Source organism: Pongo abelii, chromosome 8 (assembly GCF_028885655.2).
Source record: "Pongo abelii isolate AG06213 chromosome 8, NHGRI_mPonAbe1-v2.0_pri, whole genome shotgun sequence".
Classification (NCBI taxonomy): Eukaryota; Metazoa; Chordata; class Mammalia; order Primates; family Hominidae; genus Pongo; species Pongo abelii.
Window position 1 is genome coordinate 105,419,431 of NC_071993.2, and position 14,475 is coordinate 105,433,905.

Below are 14,475 nucleotides of genomic sequence, written 5' to 3' on the forward strand. Positions count from 1 at the left end.
TTTTAAATATTCTTTCAGTGGTTACCATAGAGACTAAAACATGTATCCTTGACGTTTCAAAGTTTAATGTAAATTAGTAGTTTTACCTCTTTCTTGAAAATGTAAGGATGTTAATATGTCTTCCATTTACCAGCTTTCAATATGTATGGTATTATTATAATGCATTTTTTATTATTTACCTATTTTAAATTGCATGAGACATTGTTATTATTAGATTATATTTATTTAGAGTTTCCCACATAATTACCCTTCACGTTGCTTTTTATTCTTTCCTGCATCTCTCATTGCATTATTTTGATTGTTCATTCTTTCTCTCCCTGTCTCTGTCTTCATCTTTCCTTTCACTGTCTCCTCCAATTTTCTCAGCCTCCCACCACCCACGCATACATGGACATAGCTGAGTTGCAAGACATTAGGTGCACATGTGGTGAAATTCTACTATAATACATTTCAGTTGCTGCTGCAGCAACCCCATGTACTTGTCTTAAAGTTCAATTTAACTGATTTCTCCTATATGAGGTCAATCTTTTCCTTTTAAAAACCTAACAAGGTGAGTATGCCTTGGGGCATGCTTTAACTACATTAAATATGCACTAAATCAGGGCTTGGAAGAAACTGGGGTGGCAAGCGTCAAGTAATTAACTCAAAAAAGAAATCAGGACACTATCCCTGAGGGTGAGAGGGTCTTCAAAACGTGTTATCTGTGTTGAATTTCATGCGCATGCATTCTAGAAGGCACGTTGCATTTATGTAGAAATAGCAACAATTTAAAGCTAACTTTGAAACTTCTCAAAAGGATGTATCTAATATATAAGCTAACATGAAGAGGAAATAGAAAAACAATAGCAACTGGACCAGAGACCATCTGACATAACATCGGACAACAGGGAGTTTCAGGTAAACTTAGATTTCACTTTAATCCAAAGTCCTCCTTTTATAGATGAGAACACTGAGGTCCAGAGAGGCTGAGTGACTTGTCTTCTGAGGTGGATAAAATCAGTGGAATAGCCTGTCGTGATCTCCAGGTGTGACTGTTCATTGGGTCTAGAGTTGGCCTCTATGATTCTCTAGTTACCTTTTAACCCACTTTGTTATTTGAGGTTTCAAATTATATTTTTGATGTTTCCAGTAGAGGGTGCAGCATCTTCTACTATGTGCATCTACATTGGATGGCAGTGGAGCAACACAGAGATTGTTTTCTGATAAAAATCAGCCAAGTGCTAGGAGAGGCAGGACTTTAGAAGTGGAGGAGATGGAGAAGGAAGCTTAGGTTACTATGGAGTGTGCAAAAAAGTCCTGTGGATTTAGATGACAGCACACACAAACGGTGTGTAATAGTCACTTGATGGCAAATCAGCTAGAGGGATCCAACAGCATTGACCCATTCTCTGGGCTTCTAGCATCCATCATAGTTTTGTGCTCCTTTTCCATGAAATACAGCTGTTGTTGGAAAGTAGCTACCCAGATGAGGACTGTATTTCCTCTAGCATCCAGGTGGGACCAAATGACTGCTGGCCAATGGAATTGAGTGGAAAGGGCTGACTCCAGTTCCAGGTTAGGCCTCCAACTGCTCTGGGCACGACGATGGAACAGAACCACCACCTCCACCCCATTACCACCAATTCAACTTTACATGAATTATAAGCAAGAAATAAACTTGGACTGTGTTAAGCCATTGAGTTTCTGGGGTTTAACTGTTATTATAGTTAAGAATGACTTTAACTAATATAGTCAATGACATCTAACTGGAATTATGAAATTCAATTTCTACTTAGAGTAATTGAAGCAAAGGTTGTGGGGGAGGGGAGGAGGGCAGCACACCATGAAATCAGAGATCCCCATTATGTGTTAGTTCATCAGTCAATCAGTCTTAAGGTCAGGGTTTAGTGTGGGCAGCAGTTGCCTCCCTCTCCCCACAGAACACCCTGAGAATAGGAAGTTAGAATAGTCGCATCTTATTACTTACAAAACATTACCTCAAAATGCAAACTACCCCCTGGACCCAAATTCTCTACAATCACCAGGTTCCATAAACTATAATCTAATCTGTTTTCTGGAAGAAAATATTAACCTGTTAAAATTACCTGCACAGAGAGGAAACTTTTTCTGGGAGGTATTCCTGAACTCATTTTGCCAACTTCCAGATGAACAAAACTAAAGTTTCTTTTTGCTTCTTCCAAAAACATAAATTATCAAATAACATTTATAACTTGAAAAAGAATCCTAGAATATTTTCATGAATAATAATTAGAAGAGTAATGTTCACATAGGAAGGGTGCCTTTTCTCTGCTGTGTGCATAGGACCCTGGGACCCTGGGATTTACTTATGAGCCAGTCATATGGAACTTGGTCAACTCCTCCAAAATGCTCCCAGTGCTCACAGGGGCTGCCTTGGTGTTTGGAAGGAGGTGGTGCCAAAGCAGTTGGTTTGCTGGATTTTGACTTTCTTTTTTTAAAGTGGTATTCGCAAATACTACCCCGAGGGCAATGGTTAATGGATTTAACCTTTGGGTCATGGGGGTCAGGGAGCAGCACTCATGGAAGCTGTCTGTGTGTGTGTGTGTGGGGGGGGGGGCTGCTGACTGGCTCTGCCACTCACCTCTCAGGCCTTAGGAATACTGAAGATTCTCACCTACAATTGGTGGTGATGGTGGGAGTGGTCCTTAAAACTGCTTTATAGAAAATCATAGTGGAGGCCGGGCGCCGTGGCTCACGCCTGTAGTCCCAGCACTTTGGGAGGCCGAGGCGGGCGGATCACGAGATCAGGAGATCGAGACCATCCTGGCTAACATGGTGAAACCTCGTCTCCGCTAAAAATATAAAAAAATTAGCCGGGTGTGGTGGCTGACGCCTGTAGTTCCAGCTACTCGGGAGGCTGAGGCAGGAGAATGGCGTGAACCCAGGAGGCGGAGCTTGCAGTGAGCCAAGATCACGCCACTGCACTCCAACCTGGGTGACAGAGACTCTGTCTCAAAAAAAAAAAAAAAAAAAAAAAAAATCTCAGCGGAACAGACCAGGAGGACCACTGATGGGCCAAGGTGAACCTGGACTCAAAGTTCTACAGCAAAGGCTGTCCACAACACTACTTACTACTCACGAGAGCTTCTAGTTGGCATCCTTAAACCAGAGGGCAGTTGTACTGGGGGTAAGGCACTGCTAGGGTTCTCTGTAGGACACACATGAGATGTTAAGGAATCTAGCTATGGGCAATACACAGATGAGAAATAGGTGGCTACAATCAGTCAGGTGAGAGGTAGCACAGTGTAGGGACAGCAGGCTTTGAAATTTAACAGACCTGGGTTCAACTCCTAGTTTTGCCACACTGTTTTTCTGGGTGGTATTGGGCAAGTTCTTTCTCTAATACTCTCCATCTATAATTGGGTCTGAACACTTACCATACCATCCAGGACTGCTGTGAGCATTCAGTGAAATAGCATGTCTGATAAGAAGAAGGCACTCGATCAAGGAAGGGCAGCCACAGAAGCCTTCGTGCCATGGTTAGTGGAACTCAGAGGGAAGGGTTCTGTATGTCCCAGTTGTTTGGGCCTTATAATAATAATAAAATTCATTTTAGCACTATCTCTCTTTGGAGTACTTCTTATCTTCTTTTCAATTCTGGTATATCCTAAGAAAAGATTACAAACAATTCTAAAATGGAAACTTCACTCCACTTCAGTACAGCAGATTTCCTTGGGCTCCTGGCTGGGCTGGCAGAGGGGAGTCTGTGGGCGTGGAGAGTAAGTTGGTGGAAACGAGCACTCAGCAGGGGCCAGGCTGGGGCAGTTGTGCCGATGCTGGAAAGAGGAGAAGTGGAGGAAGCCATGCTAGGTAAGGTTTATGCCCTTTCTTCTCTTGCCTTTTCCAAGCCATAGCAGTATTAATTTTGGTTGCTCTATTGATATTTCAAAATGTTAGTCTTCCCTTCCCCTTGTGTTTTTATTGTCAGAGGGATCCACCTGGTTCACCTTTGCTTCTGCAGAGACTCAACACTGCCCTTTTGTTTTCAAACATAAAGCTACCCTCAATGGATTTCCAAGGTGAATCCTGCAGCTGCATCCATCCCAGACACTGGGGCCTTGAGTGCCTGTGGAGTACACCTGCAGATGCTGGGCCTCGCCATGACCACCGGAGGCTAAGTGGTTAGCACACCAAGTCCTCACCGCCAGGGGGCCACAGAGACGCCCAGTGCTGACAGCAGGTGGGAGCCTCTTCAGGCAGCATCCACCAGCAACCTCTGCCCTGCTGGAGAGTGCAAGGCTTTGAGCCCACCTGCCTAGGGACCGCCCGCCTGCTGGGGACGGGTCAGGCTGCAGAGGGCCACTAGGCTTTTGGGAATTGAGCTTCTGGGAGCCCCAGGCCTTAGTCTCACTGTAGCCCAGTTCTGGTATTTTCAAACTTTTCTCCAGCAGAGATAATGCTAATAATCCCACAGCTGCAGCATTGTTCAGGGCACTAGAAGAATTGGGACTTTCTCTCCAAATAACAATGAGTATTTCTTCTGAGCCTTTGTGATAAGAAATGAGAAAGAAGATCATTCCTAGAGGCAGAAGCAGAAAACCGTCTCAACAATAGGCAGAAACTTTTCATTATGCATTATTAGTCTTTCAAATGAGCATTTCTGCCAGCCCATTCTAGGTTTAAAATAAAGTGGCTTTTAAGTCTCAGATTATTATGGCCACATCTTGTTTTAGGAAGGAAATATCTGATTTGGGGCAGCTGACCGACCAGCTCTTCTATGCTTTTGTCCCTGCTCCCAGCTGGCAACCTGCTCTCTTGAAGTGCATTGTGATGCTGCGTTTTGCCACAGGCTGTCTTTTGTGGGTGGGTGTGATAGGGGAATCCCTATGACAAGCAACCCCCACCCCTCCAAGGGAAAAAGCCAAGGTGTTTCTATGGAATGTGATTTTACAGTGAGTTTTTCTGGTATCCTTTGAACAATGCATATATTTCTTCTGTGAAACAGTTACAAAATTAGAATTGCAGGACTCCAGAGATAAATTTCAGTAATTCCCTCTTCCTTTTATTAACTAAAAAATAAACAAAACTTAAATCTCGTGAGAGCAGCATTTAATACACAGAGAAGATAAAAGAAGCAGGAATTACCCATATTCTGCAAAGTTTAGTAAAAAAAAAAAATCAACACTTATTTACAGAAAGTGTGTTTGAGTGGAGTTCTGGCTGTTCTGAACGAGCAGAACCTACAAAGATGTGAAGGAGGTGTCTGGACCTGTGGAGACGCTGAGCCTTGTGGTTGAGTGGGCAGGCTCTGGATTATTTCGCACTCAGCAACCCATTTCCCCAGGTGCCCCTGGGCAAGCCATGGATCCTTTCCATGCCTCGTAGGAAAAATGGGGATAACAGTAGTAGCCCCTTTATCATGGGGTTACTGTGGATGCAAAACAAACCACAGGTCCCCAGGGCCAGGCCCTTAGGGACCTTTGGTTACTCTTGTTATATCAAGGAGCCCTGAGGTTGCACCTGTACCAGTATGTAGAAGAGATGTTGATATCTGCACACATTTTTAACAGTTGGGGGGAGCAACCTTTTAGTCTCATTTCTCTTTTCCTCTCTTTTCCTCACTTCGGCCTGTCAATCTGTTTCTTCTTTCTCCTATTTCCTACCCACCGCCCCGCCCCCATCTTGGCACTTCACTTTCCTGCTCTCTCAGAGCTGAAGCCTCAGTGGGAGGTGCCTGGTCCCAGAGAAAGGGGCCCCTTCTGAGCAGCCTTGCAAGGCAGTCTCAAGGTCTGCCCCTCTCTCTCCAGTTGCTTCCATGCTGAGCACAGCCACTGACCTGGTGCAGCCTGGTCCTCGGGCTCTCCCTTTCTTGCTCGATGTAGTACATCTGCTGTATGCCGTTCCTCCTGTGCTTAATGATAAGCATGTCAAAACCTAAGTCCCCTCACTTCCTGGAATTAGGTAGTCAGCTTCCCTCTCCCAAATCCACCGTTCTCCAAGCTCAGAATTCTCTCCCTCGTCTTTGGTCTAATCTCCCCTTCCATCTCTCACTTTGCAGACTTGGCCCAAATCCTTAACTCCGTGTGCATCTTAGGCAGCCTCCCTAGCCTCTGCCCTCGGCAACCCTGCCTTGCCCCCACCCCATTCCTGTCCTTTCACAAACAGCAGAAATTGTATCACTGTCTCACTTGGAACAGTGTCAAATCTCTCCTTCTAACAAAAGCATCATTCCTGTCATTTATCCTGAGAAAGAAAATCACATCCACAGAAAAGAAAGTCATTTCAGCTGTAGCTCATTGGCAAAGACCCTCATGCCCCTTGAATCATATAGAACGTCCTCATCCCCCACTTCACACCTGCCCAACTCAGAAGCTTCCTACCTACCATTCCATAGTTTTGGCCAGATCTTCATTCTCTACATTCCCTATTCTCTCCCAAAATGGCTAACAAAGTTTTGTTCTAGCTCAAATAGGCCACTTGGGAAGAGGCAAAAAGATTAGATTTTCAGTTGTGTCTTCCAGTGATGACCTTGATTCACACCTTTTTCTTCTTTTTTTAAAATAATGATTTGAGTTAATCAAACAATTAAGGGCTTACCCTAATATTCTCTTAATTTTGGAGAGGTCTAATTTGCTTTGTCCAGTTGGGGGGTGTGTGTGTGCGCATGTGTGTGTACCTGATGTTTCAGTATGCTTTCCCTTTGTACTCAAACTCTCCTTCATAGCAACATGAAGAATGATGATTACTTTTTGTTGTGCTTAATAAGCTGCTCTCCACTCAATGAATATTGTTACTTGACTCCCATTACAACTCTGGGGGGAATCTGGATTCACAGAGGAATAGAACCTTCTTACCAAATTTGGAGTGTGATTGTAATTTTACTTTTGAAGCACCCGCTTCCCAGAGGAATTGCCAGTGATGGATGCCACTGTCAGGAACCCAGATGCGCACGCTCATACATCAGCCGGGAAATCACATAAACAGCTCTCCCAGCAGGCCAGGGCTGACACACCCATTACTCCCCTATGGAAAGAGATGTGTCAAAAAACTCAAGGCAGCAGCAAGAAAGAGGCAGAGAAGAAGGAGTTGGGAGAGGATGGGTTTTTGTAGGTCCACCCAGTTTTTTTCCTTCCTCATCTTCCTCTGAGGGCAGCAGCAGCAGCAGGCCAAGGTTTGGGTTTGCGATTATAATGCTGTGTGACAGGATCATGGGGAGTTGTCTGGAAACATTTCTCCTGGGAGTGTGCTGTCAGCTCATTTTCATAGTGCACATGAAGGGAAACATTCTGCTCTATACACATGCCTTTATCCTTATATAGGTACAGGTGATGTCTACATTTTCCTTTGGGATGGATGTGGCCTACCTAGGCTAAGATCACGCTATGATATTTAGTCTCTTTGGAGAGCACGTCTATGTTGATTCCAGCAGGATGGGGCAGCAGGGGCTGGTTGCTAAGATGTCTGAAAACAGAGGATACTACTGGAGTGGAGGAGTGGAAGCAGCCCAGTGGGCCCACTGGTAGCTGTGAGTGTGGGGATAGCTTATCGGTAGCGGCAGGCCAAAGCATTGACATTCTTGACCACATAAAAGCCCATGGTGACTGGAGGGATGACCAATGTCCGACCGGCCCGAAGGGGGCGGGGCTTCAATTCTGGGAGGGTCCCGTCGTCCACCATCACTAAGGGCTGGCCATTCAGTTGCACTGACCTACAGTGAGGAAAAACAGTATGGGACTCATTATTGCATTATAAGGGAGCCACTGCAACAAAGCCTAGCCCCAGATGGCCTGGCAGTGTCTGATACACACACACAGCTAAGACTTACTGGCACTGGCTATGCCCTAGATTCTGACCTAGGTGCTTTACTTTAGTAACTCATTCAAACATCCCAACAACCCCCCACTCCCCCGAGGTAAGTAACTATTAATATCATTATCCCCATTTTATCTAGAGTGGCTAGATGACTTGTCCCAAGTCACACAGCTTGGAGGTCCAGGGTTTGAACCCAGGTAGTCTACCTCCAGAGACACATTTAGACAAGTGAAAAGTCTGTGATGCAGAAGCTAGAATGTTTCATTCCTATTTTTAAAAAAATCACAATATCAGCTCAGTTTGACTTTTCCACCTAAAGAGTTTTTACCTGCGGAACGATACATGGGCTTAAGATGACTTCAGAGATCTATATAACTCATATCTCATTAATTTACTTGACAGATTAGATAATTGACATTACCTTGCTTGTCTAGGGTTATATGGAAGGGAGACAGAGACGTAGGTAACACCTCTACTTTTTCTAATTTAAGAATGAGTTTTGGCTGGGTGCAGTGGCTCATGCCTGTTATCTCAGCACTTTGGGAGGCTGAAGAGGGAGGATCGCTTGAGTCCAGGAGTTTGAGACCAGCCTGAGCAACATAGCGAGACCCCATTTCTACAAACAATATAAAAGCAAAATTAGCCTGGCATGGTGGCTACTCAGGAGTTTGAAGTGGGAGGATCACTTGAGCCTGGGAGGTTGAGGCTGCAGTCAGCCAAGATTACACCACTGTACTCCATCCTGGGTGACAGAGAAACTCTGTCCCCCCCCAAAAAAAAAAATGAGTTTTCATATTTAATATTAACAGATGTTTCCATTTAGCAAAACAGCAAAGTAGGTGATAAAGTAGGCATTTGTGATCACAATTCACCTATCTTGCTTTTATTCTTTCTGTATAGCCAGCCACTTTCACCCTGAGAAGGGGGACCACATACATAGCAAACTTAGAAAAGAGAAACAGCTCATCTTATGCTGGATAGAGGGAAATGCCACCTATCCTTGACCTATGGTACCAGAATCCGGATAATGTTCCAGCTGTTCCTGACAGCCATGCACCCAGGTGGAAGCTTAGTTTTATGGGTCAGTAGAAAAGGCCAGAAACGGGCCACCAGCTGGAAATAAGGTTGTGAGTCACCCTCAGAAAATCAACATTGCATAATGATGACTGTTTCTGGGCCTTGCCCAACCTCCAGTGTGATAACATTGCCGTGATATCATCTGAGCTGTAAAGAGAATAGAATGTTATAAATTGATATAGAGGTCTTTGTTTAGTGTTCCTTCTGTGCTATGAATGATAGACAGGGTTAGAGAGAGATAATCAGACCCATGCCCAATAGAGCAGTGAATTCCCAGAGATAAATGTGTTATAAATTGCTCCCAATGGAGAGCTAGGCAGAGAAGAGATCCAGGCCTGGCCCCACATGGGTAAGTTTGGGCTAGGTCCAGATCTGATAGGCCAGAGGGAGAAGGCCCCCTCCCCTTGCTAGAATGACTGAGTGAATAAGTGAGCAGGAGGCTCCTATATGGAGAGCGAGGCCTGCCTCTGGAAGGCGTGGGGGTGGGACAATTGAGATCTGAAGGTCAGTGTTGACTGCATCAGATATGCAAGGAGCTTTTGCTTCCAAATATGAGAAGTGACCCTCTCTCGTGAAGACAGCCTACTTATTGGAGTGGAAGGCAGGGTGAGGAGAGTGGTTCAGTTACAAAAGAAGCCCAGATGGGTCTTCACAGTGTATTTTCATTATTTTGTTTCAGGTGCTATGAATATCTATCACCCAGACATAAGCACAGTCAAATACAAGTTCAATACCGATTAATCTTTCTAAGGCATACTCAAATTTATATCAGGTCTCTCCTCGAAAACCTTCAATGGTTTCTCCCATATACAGAATTAGGTGCAAACCTTTCTTCTGAAGAATTAGGTAATGCCCTTTTAGATTCAGATGATCCCACAGTATTGACATCTTTGGGTTCTGGGGAGTGGAAAACCACGTGTGATAAGAAACCTTTAAAAATCTATACTAATAAGGAGTAGTTGTTCTGGAACAGGCCCTATTCTGGTTTCTTTATTGGTTGGTTAAAAAGCTAAGAGTAGAACCAGGAAGCATGGTGAAGATTCTCTACTGAAATCTGTAATTCCAGGAACCAAGTCGCTAACTAGCTAGATGGCTTTGGCAAATCCCCTAACCTCACTACCCTGTAGCTTTTGCATCTGTAGGAACGTTATATAGGCACCAAATAAATCAAATAAGAAATATGAAAGTGCTTTGAAAGCATAATTAACCATATACTTAAGATATGGTGCTTTTGTTGTTGTTGTTCTTTTTATTTTTATTTATTTATTTTTTTGAGATGGAGTCTCGATCTGTTGCCCAGGCTGCAGTGCAGTGGTACATTCTTGGCTCACTGCAACCTCTGCCTCCTGGGTTCAAACGATTCTCCTGCCTCATCCTCCCGAGTAGCTGAGACTACAGGCATGTGCCACCACACCTGGCTAATTTTTGCATATTTAGTAGAGACAGGGTTTCACCATGTTGGCCAGGCTGGTCTCGAACTCCTGACCTCAAGTGATCCACCCGCCTTGGCCTCCCAAAATGCTGGGATTACAGGCATGAGCCACCATGTCTGACCTGTTGTTGTTATTCTTTTTAATGTCACTGTGGACAGATGTACTTTTTGGTCCTTATCATACCTGACTGCTCTGTGGTACTGACACTTTTCAAGTCTCCATTCTCAAAACCCTCTCTCCCCTTGGCTCCCATGATATTTCTCTCTGTTTTGCTCCATTTCTGGATGGTGTGTTTTTTTTTGTTTTGTTTTTTTTGGTTTTTTTTTTTTTTTGAGAGAGAGAGCCATTCCCCTCTGCCTGCTTCTCAGATGCCAGGGTTCCTAGTGTTTTGTCCCTGGACTCTTCTCTCCCCACATTCTGCACTCCTCCCAGGTTGCTGCTGCTCTCACCCTTGACTTCAGTCACTATCCACATGCTGATGCTCTCTAAGCCTGTATCTCTACCCTACATTCTTTCTATGAACTTCTGTATCTCCACTTGGCTGTCCACAGGAATTTCAAAGTCACTAGGTCCAAATTCAAAATCTTCTCCTCAAACTCTGTCCTTATCTCTGCTTTTTTTTTTTTTTTTTTTTTTTTTTTTTAATCTTTGTGATGGTACCGCCATTTATCCAATTACTGTAGCCAGAAAGCTTGGAGTCTTCTGGGACTTCTCCCCCTATTCCCATGTGTAGGGTAGCCAAGTCAAAATAATTCGACCTTATAATGTTTTTCAAATCTGCTCCTTTTCCTCCATTCACTGCTATCTTTTTAGTTCAGAACTTGCCTCCTAACCTATCTCTATGCCACATTGCTGACAGTTATCTGTTGTCACTGTACTGCTTCAAACTTGCCAACACTCCCCTTCCCTTACACTTTATTGTGAACGATGACACCCAGCTCCAGCTACCTCTCCAGTCTCAGATCCTGCCAGTCCCCCCTCCAATGCTCACTGTGGATCGCAGACCTCTGGGAGTGGGCATTGGTAGGGGGTTGCCAGTTATTGTAAGAATTTCATTAATATATGCATACACAAAGATGATGAATGAAAAAATAATGTCTTTCACAGAGATGAGGTAAATATTTCTCAATGAAAATGTAAGTAGATATTATTGGGATTGAAATACACAAATTCATTCAAAAGTATAGTAGGCTGGGTGTGGTGGCTCATGCCTGTAATCCAAACACTTTGGGAGGCTGAGGCAGAAGGATCACTTGAGTCCAGGAATTTGAGACCAGCCTGGGCAACATAGTGAGACCCCATCTCTACAAAAAAATAAACAAAATTAGATGGGTGTGGTAGCACATGCCTGTAGTCTCAACTACTTGGGAGGCTGAGGTGGGAGGATTGCTTGAGCCCAGGACATTGAGACTGCAGTAAGCTGAGACTGTGCCACTGCACACCAGTCTGGGTGACACAGCGAGACCCTGTCTCCAAAATAACAAAAAGGTAGAAAACATTTTTCAGGACGGGTGCGGTGGCTCACGCCTGTAATCCCAGCACTTTGGGAGGCCGAGGTGGGTAGATCACGAGGTCAGGAGTTTGAGACCAGCCAGACCAACATGGTGAAACCCTGTCTCTACTAAAAATACAAAAATTAGCTGGGTGTGGTGGTGCACACCTGTAATCCCAGCTACTCAGGAGGCTGATGCAGAAGAATTGCTTGAATCCGGGATGCAGAGGTTGCAGTGAGCCAGATTGCACCACTGTACTCCAGCCTGGGCGACAGTGCGAGACTCTTTCTCAAAAAAAAAAAAAAAAAAAAGAAAGAAAATATTTTTCAAAAGTAAATGCTAGTCAGCAGTTTTGGGATTAAAACAAGTTCATTTAAAACTGTTCTTCAATTCCCAATAGATTTTTTTGGGGGGAGGGAGGTATCACGTACTTTTTAAGAAATAGATTTTGAAAGGACAGTTACTATAATGTGGAAGACCATGACATTTGTTGACATTTAAAAGGAACCCACATGCTTGAAGAGGCCAAGTCCCCGTGCCCTAGCGTGACCAAATTAAATGACTTGCAGTTTTGCTTCCGAGTCTTATCATTCTGTGTGGTGCTCCCTCCAGCTGTCCTCCTCTGCCAGACTAACTGCAATGGATCCTTGCAGAGTCTGTGTAGGTGTTGCCTCCTCTGGAGAACCTTCTCTGACCCCTAGGTTGGGTTTGGAGCCCCACTTCTGGACTCTCTTAGCACCCAAAGTTATTTCTAACTGTGGCCCTTATTGTAGTGAGTTACTTGTTTGATCCCTCACTGGGTTATGAATCCTCAGTGCCTAAAGAGGTGCTTGGCACAGAGTAGGGGCTAAATATTTTCTGAGCAAGTGAATGGGCTTTTGAGGCTCTTTTGCATTATTTCTGATCTTCCTGGATTGAGTTTCTCCAGTTCTAAAGAGGCTCCCTGGAGGTTTGCTGAGTGTGTTTACAGATTTCATTAATGCGCCAATTACTCTTGCTCTTGGTGGCTTGTGGAGATGCTAGATAAGATCTGAATTATCACTGATTCTCTCAGTCACTCACTAGATACCTCATCCCAACCTGACATAAGACCATTGATCATTGCTAGTGTTTTCCATCCTTAAAAAAGATCTATGCGACCATCTCTTAGCTAAGTGAGCATAAGTTAATTTTGTGAATAAGGTTTTGTGAGACCTTGAGTCCTCATACATCCTTATCCACAAAGTTCCTTCATTATAAAGATGGGCCATGTGCTTTATCACTTCCATTCTATCCTTTCTGCTTATATTTTTCTTTTAATATTTATCTTGTTACTCAGCAAAGTCATATCATGCTAAATATAACAATAATCTTTCATTTATATACATTGAACAGCTTGTAAGTTTGTAAACATAATCACATTAATGATAAAATTCACCAATTATGCAGCACTATTTATGCAAAAGGCACTATGCTATGATTTATTTTGACTATCTCATTTAGTCCTTACAGTAATTGAGGCAGGTGTTAGCATTCCCGTATTACAGATGAGCAAATCAAAGTTTAGAGGGGTCTAAAAGTCACCTAAGCCATACAGCCAATGAGTGGTAAAGCTGAGATTTGCACTGACGCCCTTAACCATAGCCCTATCTGGCCTCCCTTGTCACAAGTGATTGCTAAAGAGCCCCAGGAGATACATAGGCCAGTATTACTATTATTATAACTTTACTATGGGGACAAGGTTAGAGAGGTTAAGTGGCCTGGGCAAGGTCATGTGGCTAATAAGTGGCTAAGCTAGGTCTCAAATTCTGGCTTCCTAACCACCTCTTTCTACTGTTTCATCTTGTTTCTCCAATTCCAGCTGGCGTTCACCAGGATTGTGTTTCTTTCTTTGAAAACCGTCCTTATCATATTTTCATCATATTCTGAGACCTCCTAACTGGCCCATGACTTTTTAAATCAAATGCTGAATGATCCAGCCTAGGTTGAACTATTTCTCTTAATTCCCTAGCTTGCCTGAACTGCTGAGGGTATTTAAATTATCCAAATATTAGGACAACTGCATTTTATCACCATCTGTTTTTACAAAGTCTGAGTTACTTTCCAATCCCTAAACTTGTTTTATTAATTTTGAATGTTATTTAAAATAGGATTCAAAGTGTCAGTTTGGAGTCAAGCCCTCTGCTCCCCAGGTCTCCATGGGAGCCCCTTGGCCCGGTCACTCCCCCGCTACCCTCCGCCCACCTGTCTACAGTCTCTGGTCTTCATGTCTTATCACTGTTCTCGATAGCCATGGATATTTAAGCAAGGTTTCAACTGTTCTGAGGTGTCAGGGAAGTAAGTCTAATGAGCATGTCCTTTTTAAAGCTTGAAGATAATTTTCTGAACTACAGTCCGGCAAGGGAGGATCTTTAGTGGGGAATTATGTGTTTTTTCAGGAGCAGCCTTGGGAGCTGGTGTGTAGTTCAGGCTGGCATAGCATATTTTGGGGCCTTGAGTGGGAGGTGAAGGGACTTAAAGAAAATTGGTTCTGGCCAGGCACGGTGGCTCACGCCTGTAATCCCAGCACTTTGGGAAGCCGAGGTGGGCGGATCACAAAGTCAGAAGTTCAAGACCAGCCTGGCCAACATGGTGAAACCCTGGCTCTACTAAAAATACAAAAATTAACCGGGCGTGGTGGTGGGCGCCTGTAATCCCAGCTACTCAGGAGGCTGAGGCAGGAG

The 14,475-nt window shown here is 44.0% G+C and overlaps 1 protein-coding gene across 2 annotated transcripts in view; it reads right to left on the bottom strand.

The window, feature by feature from the left end:
• Positions 1–4,994: 4,994 nt before the first annotated feature.
• Positions 4,995–14,475, bottom strand: part of HPSE2 (heparanase 2 (inactive)) — a 752,987-nt gene continuing 743,506 nt past the window's right edge. For both annotated transcript variants that reach the window (XM_024253747.3, XM_024253744.3), the window contains one exon: positions 4,995–7,666. In XM_024253747.3, the coding sequence (XP_024109515.3) occupies positions 7,501–7,666 (166 nt within the window). In that variant the 3' untranslated portion in view covers positions 4,995–7,500. The remainder of the gene's footprint in view (positions 7,667–14,475) is intronic.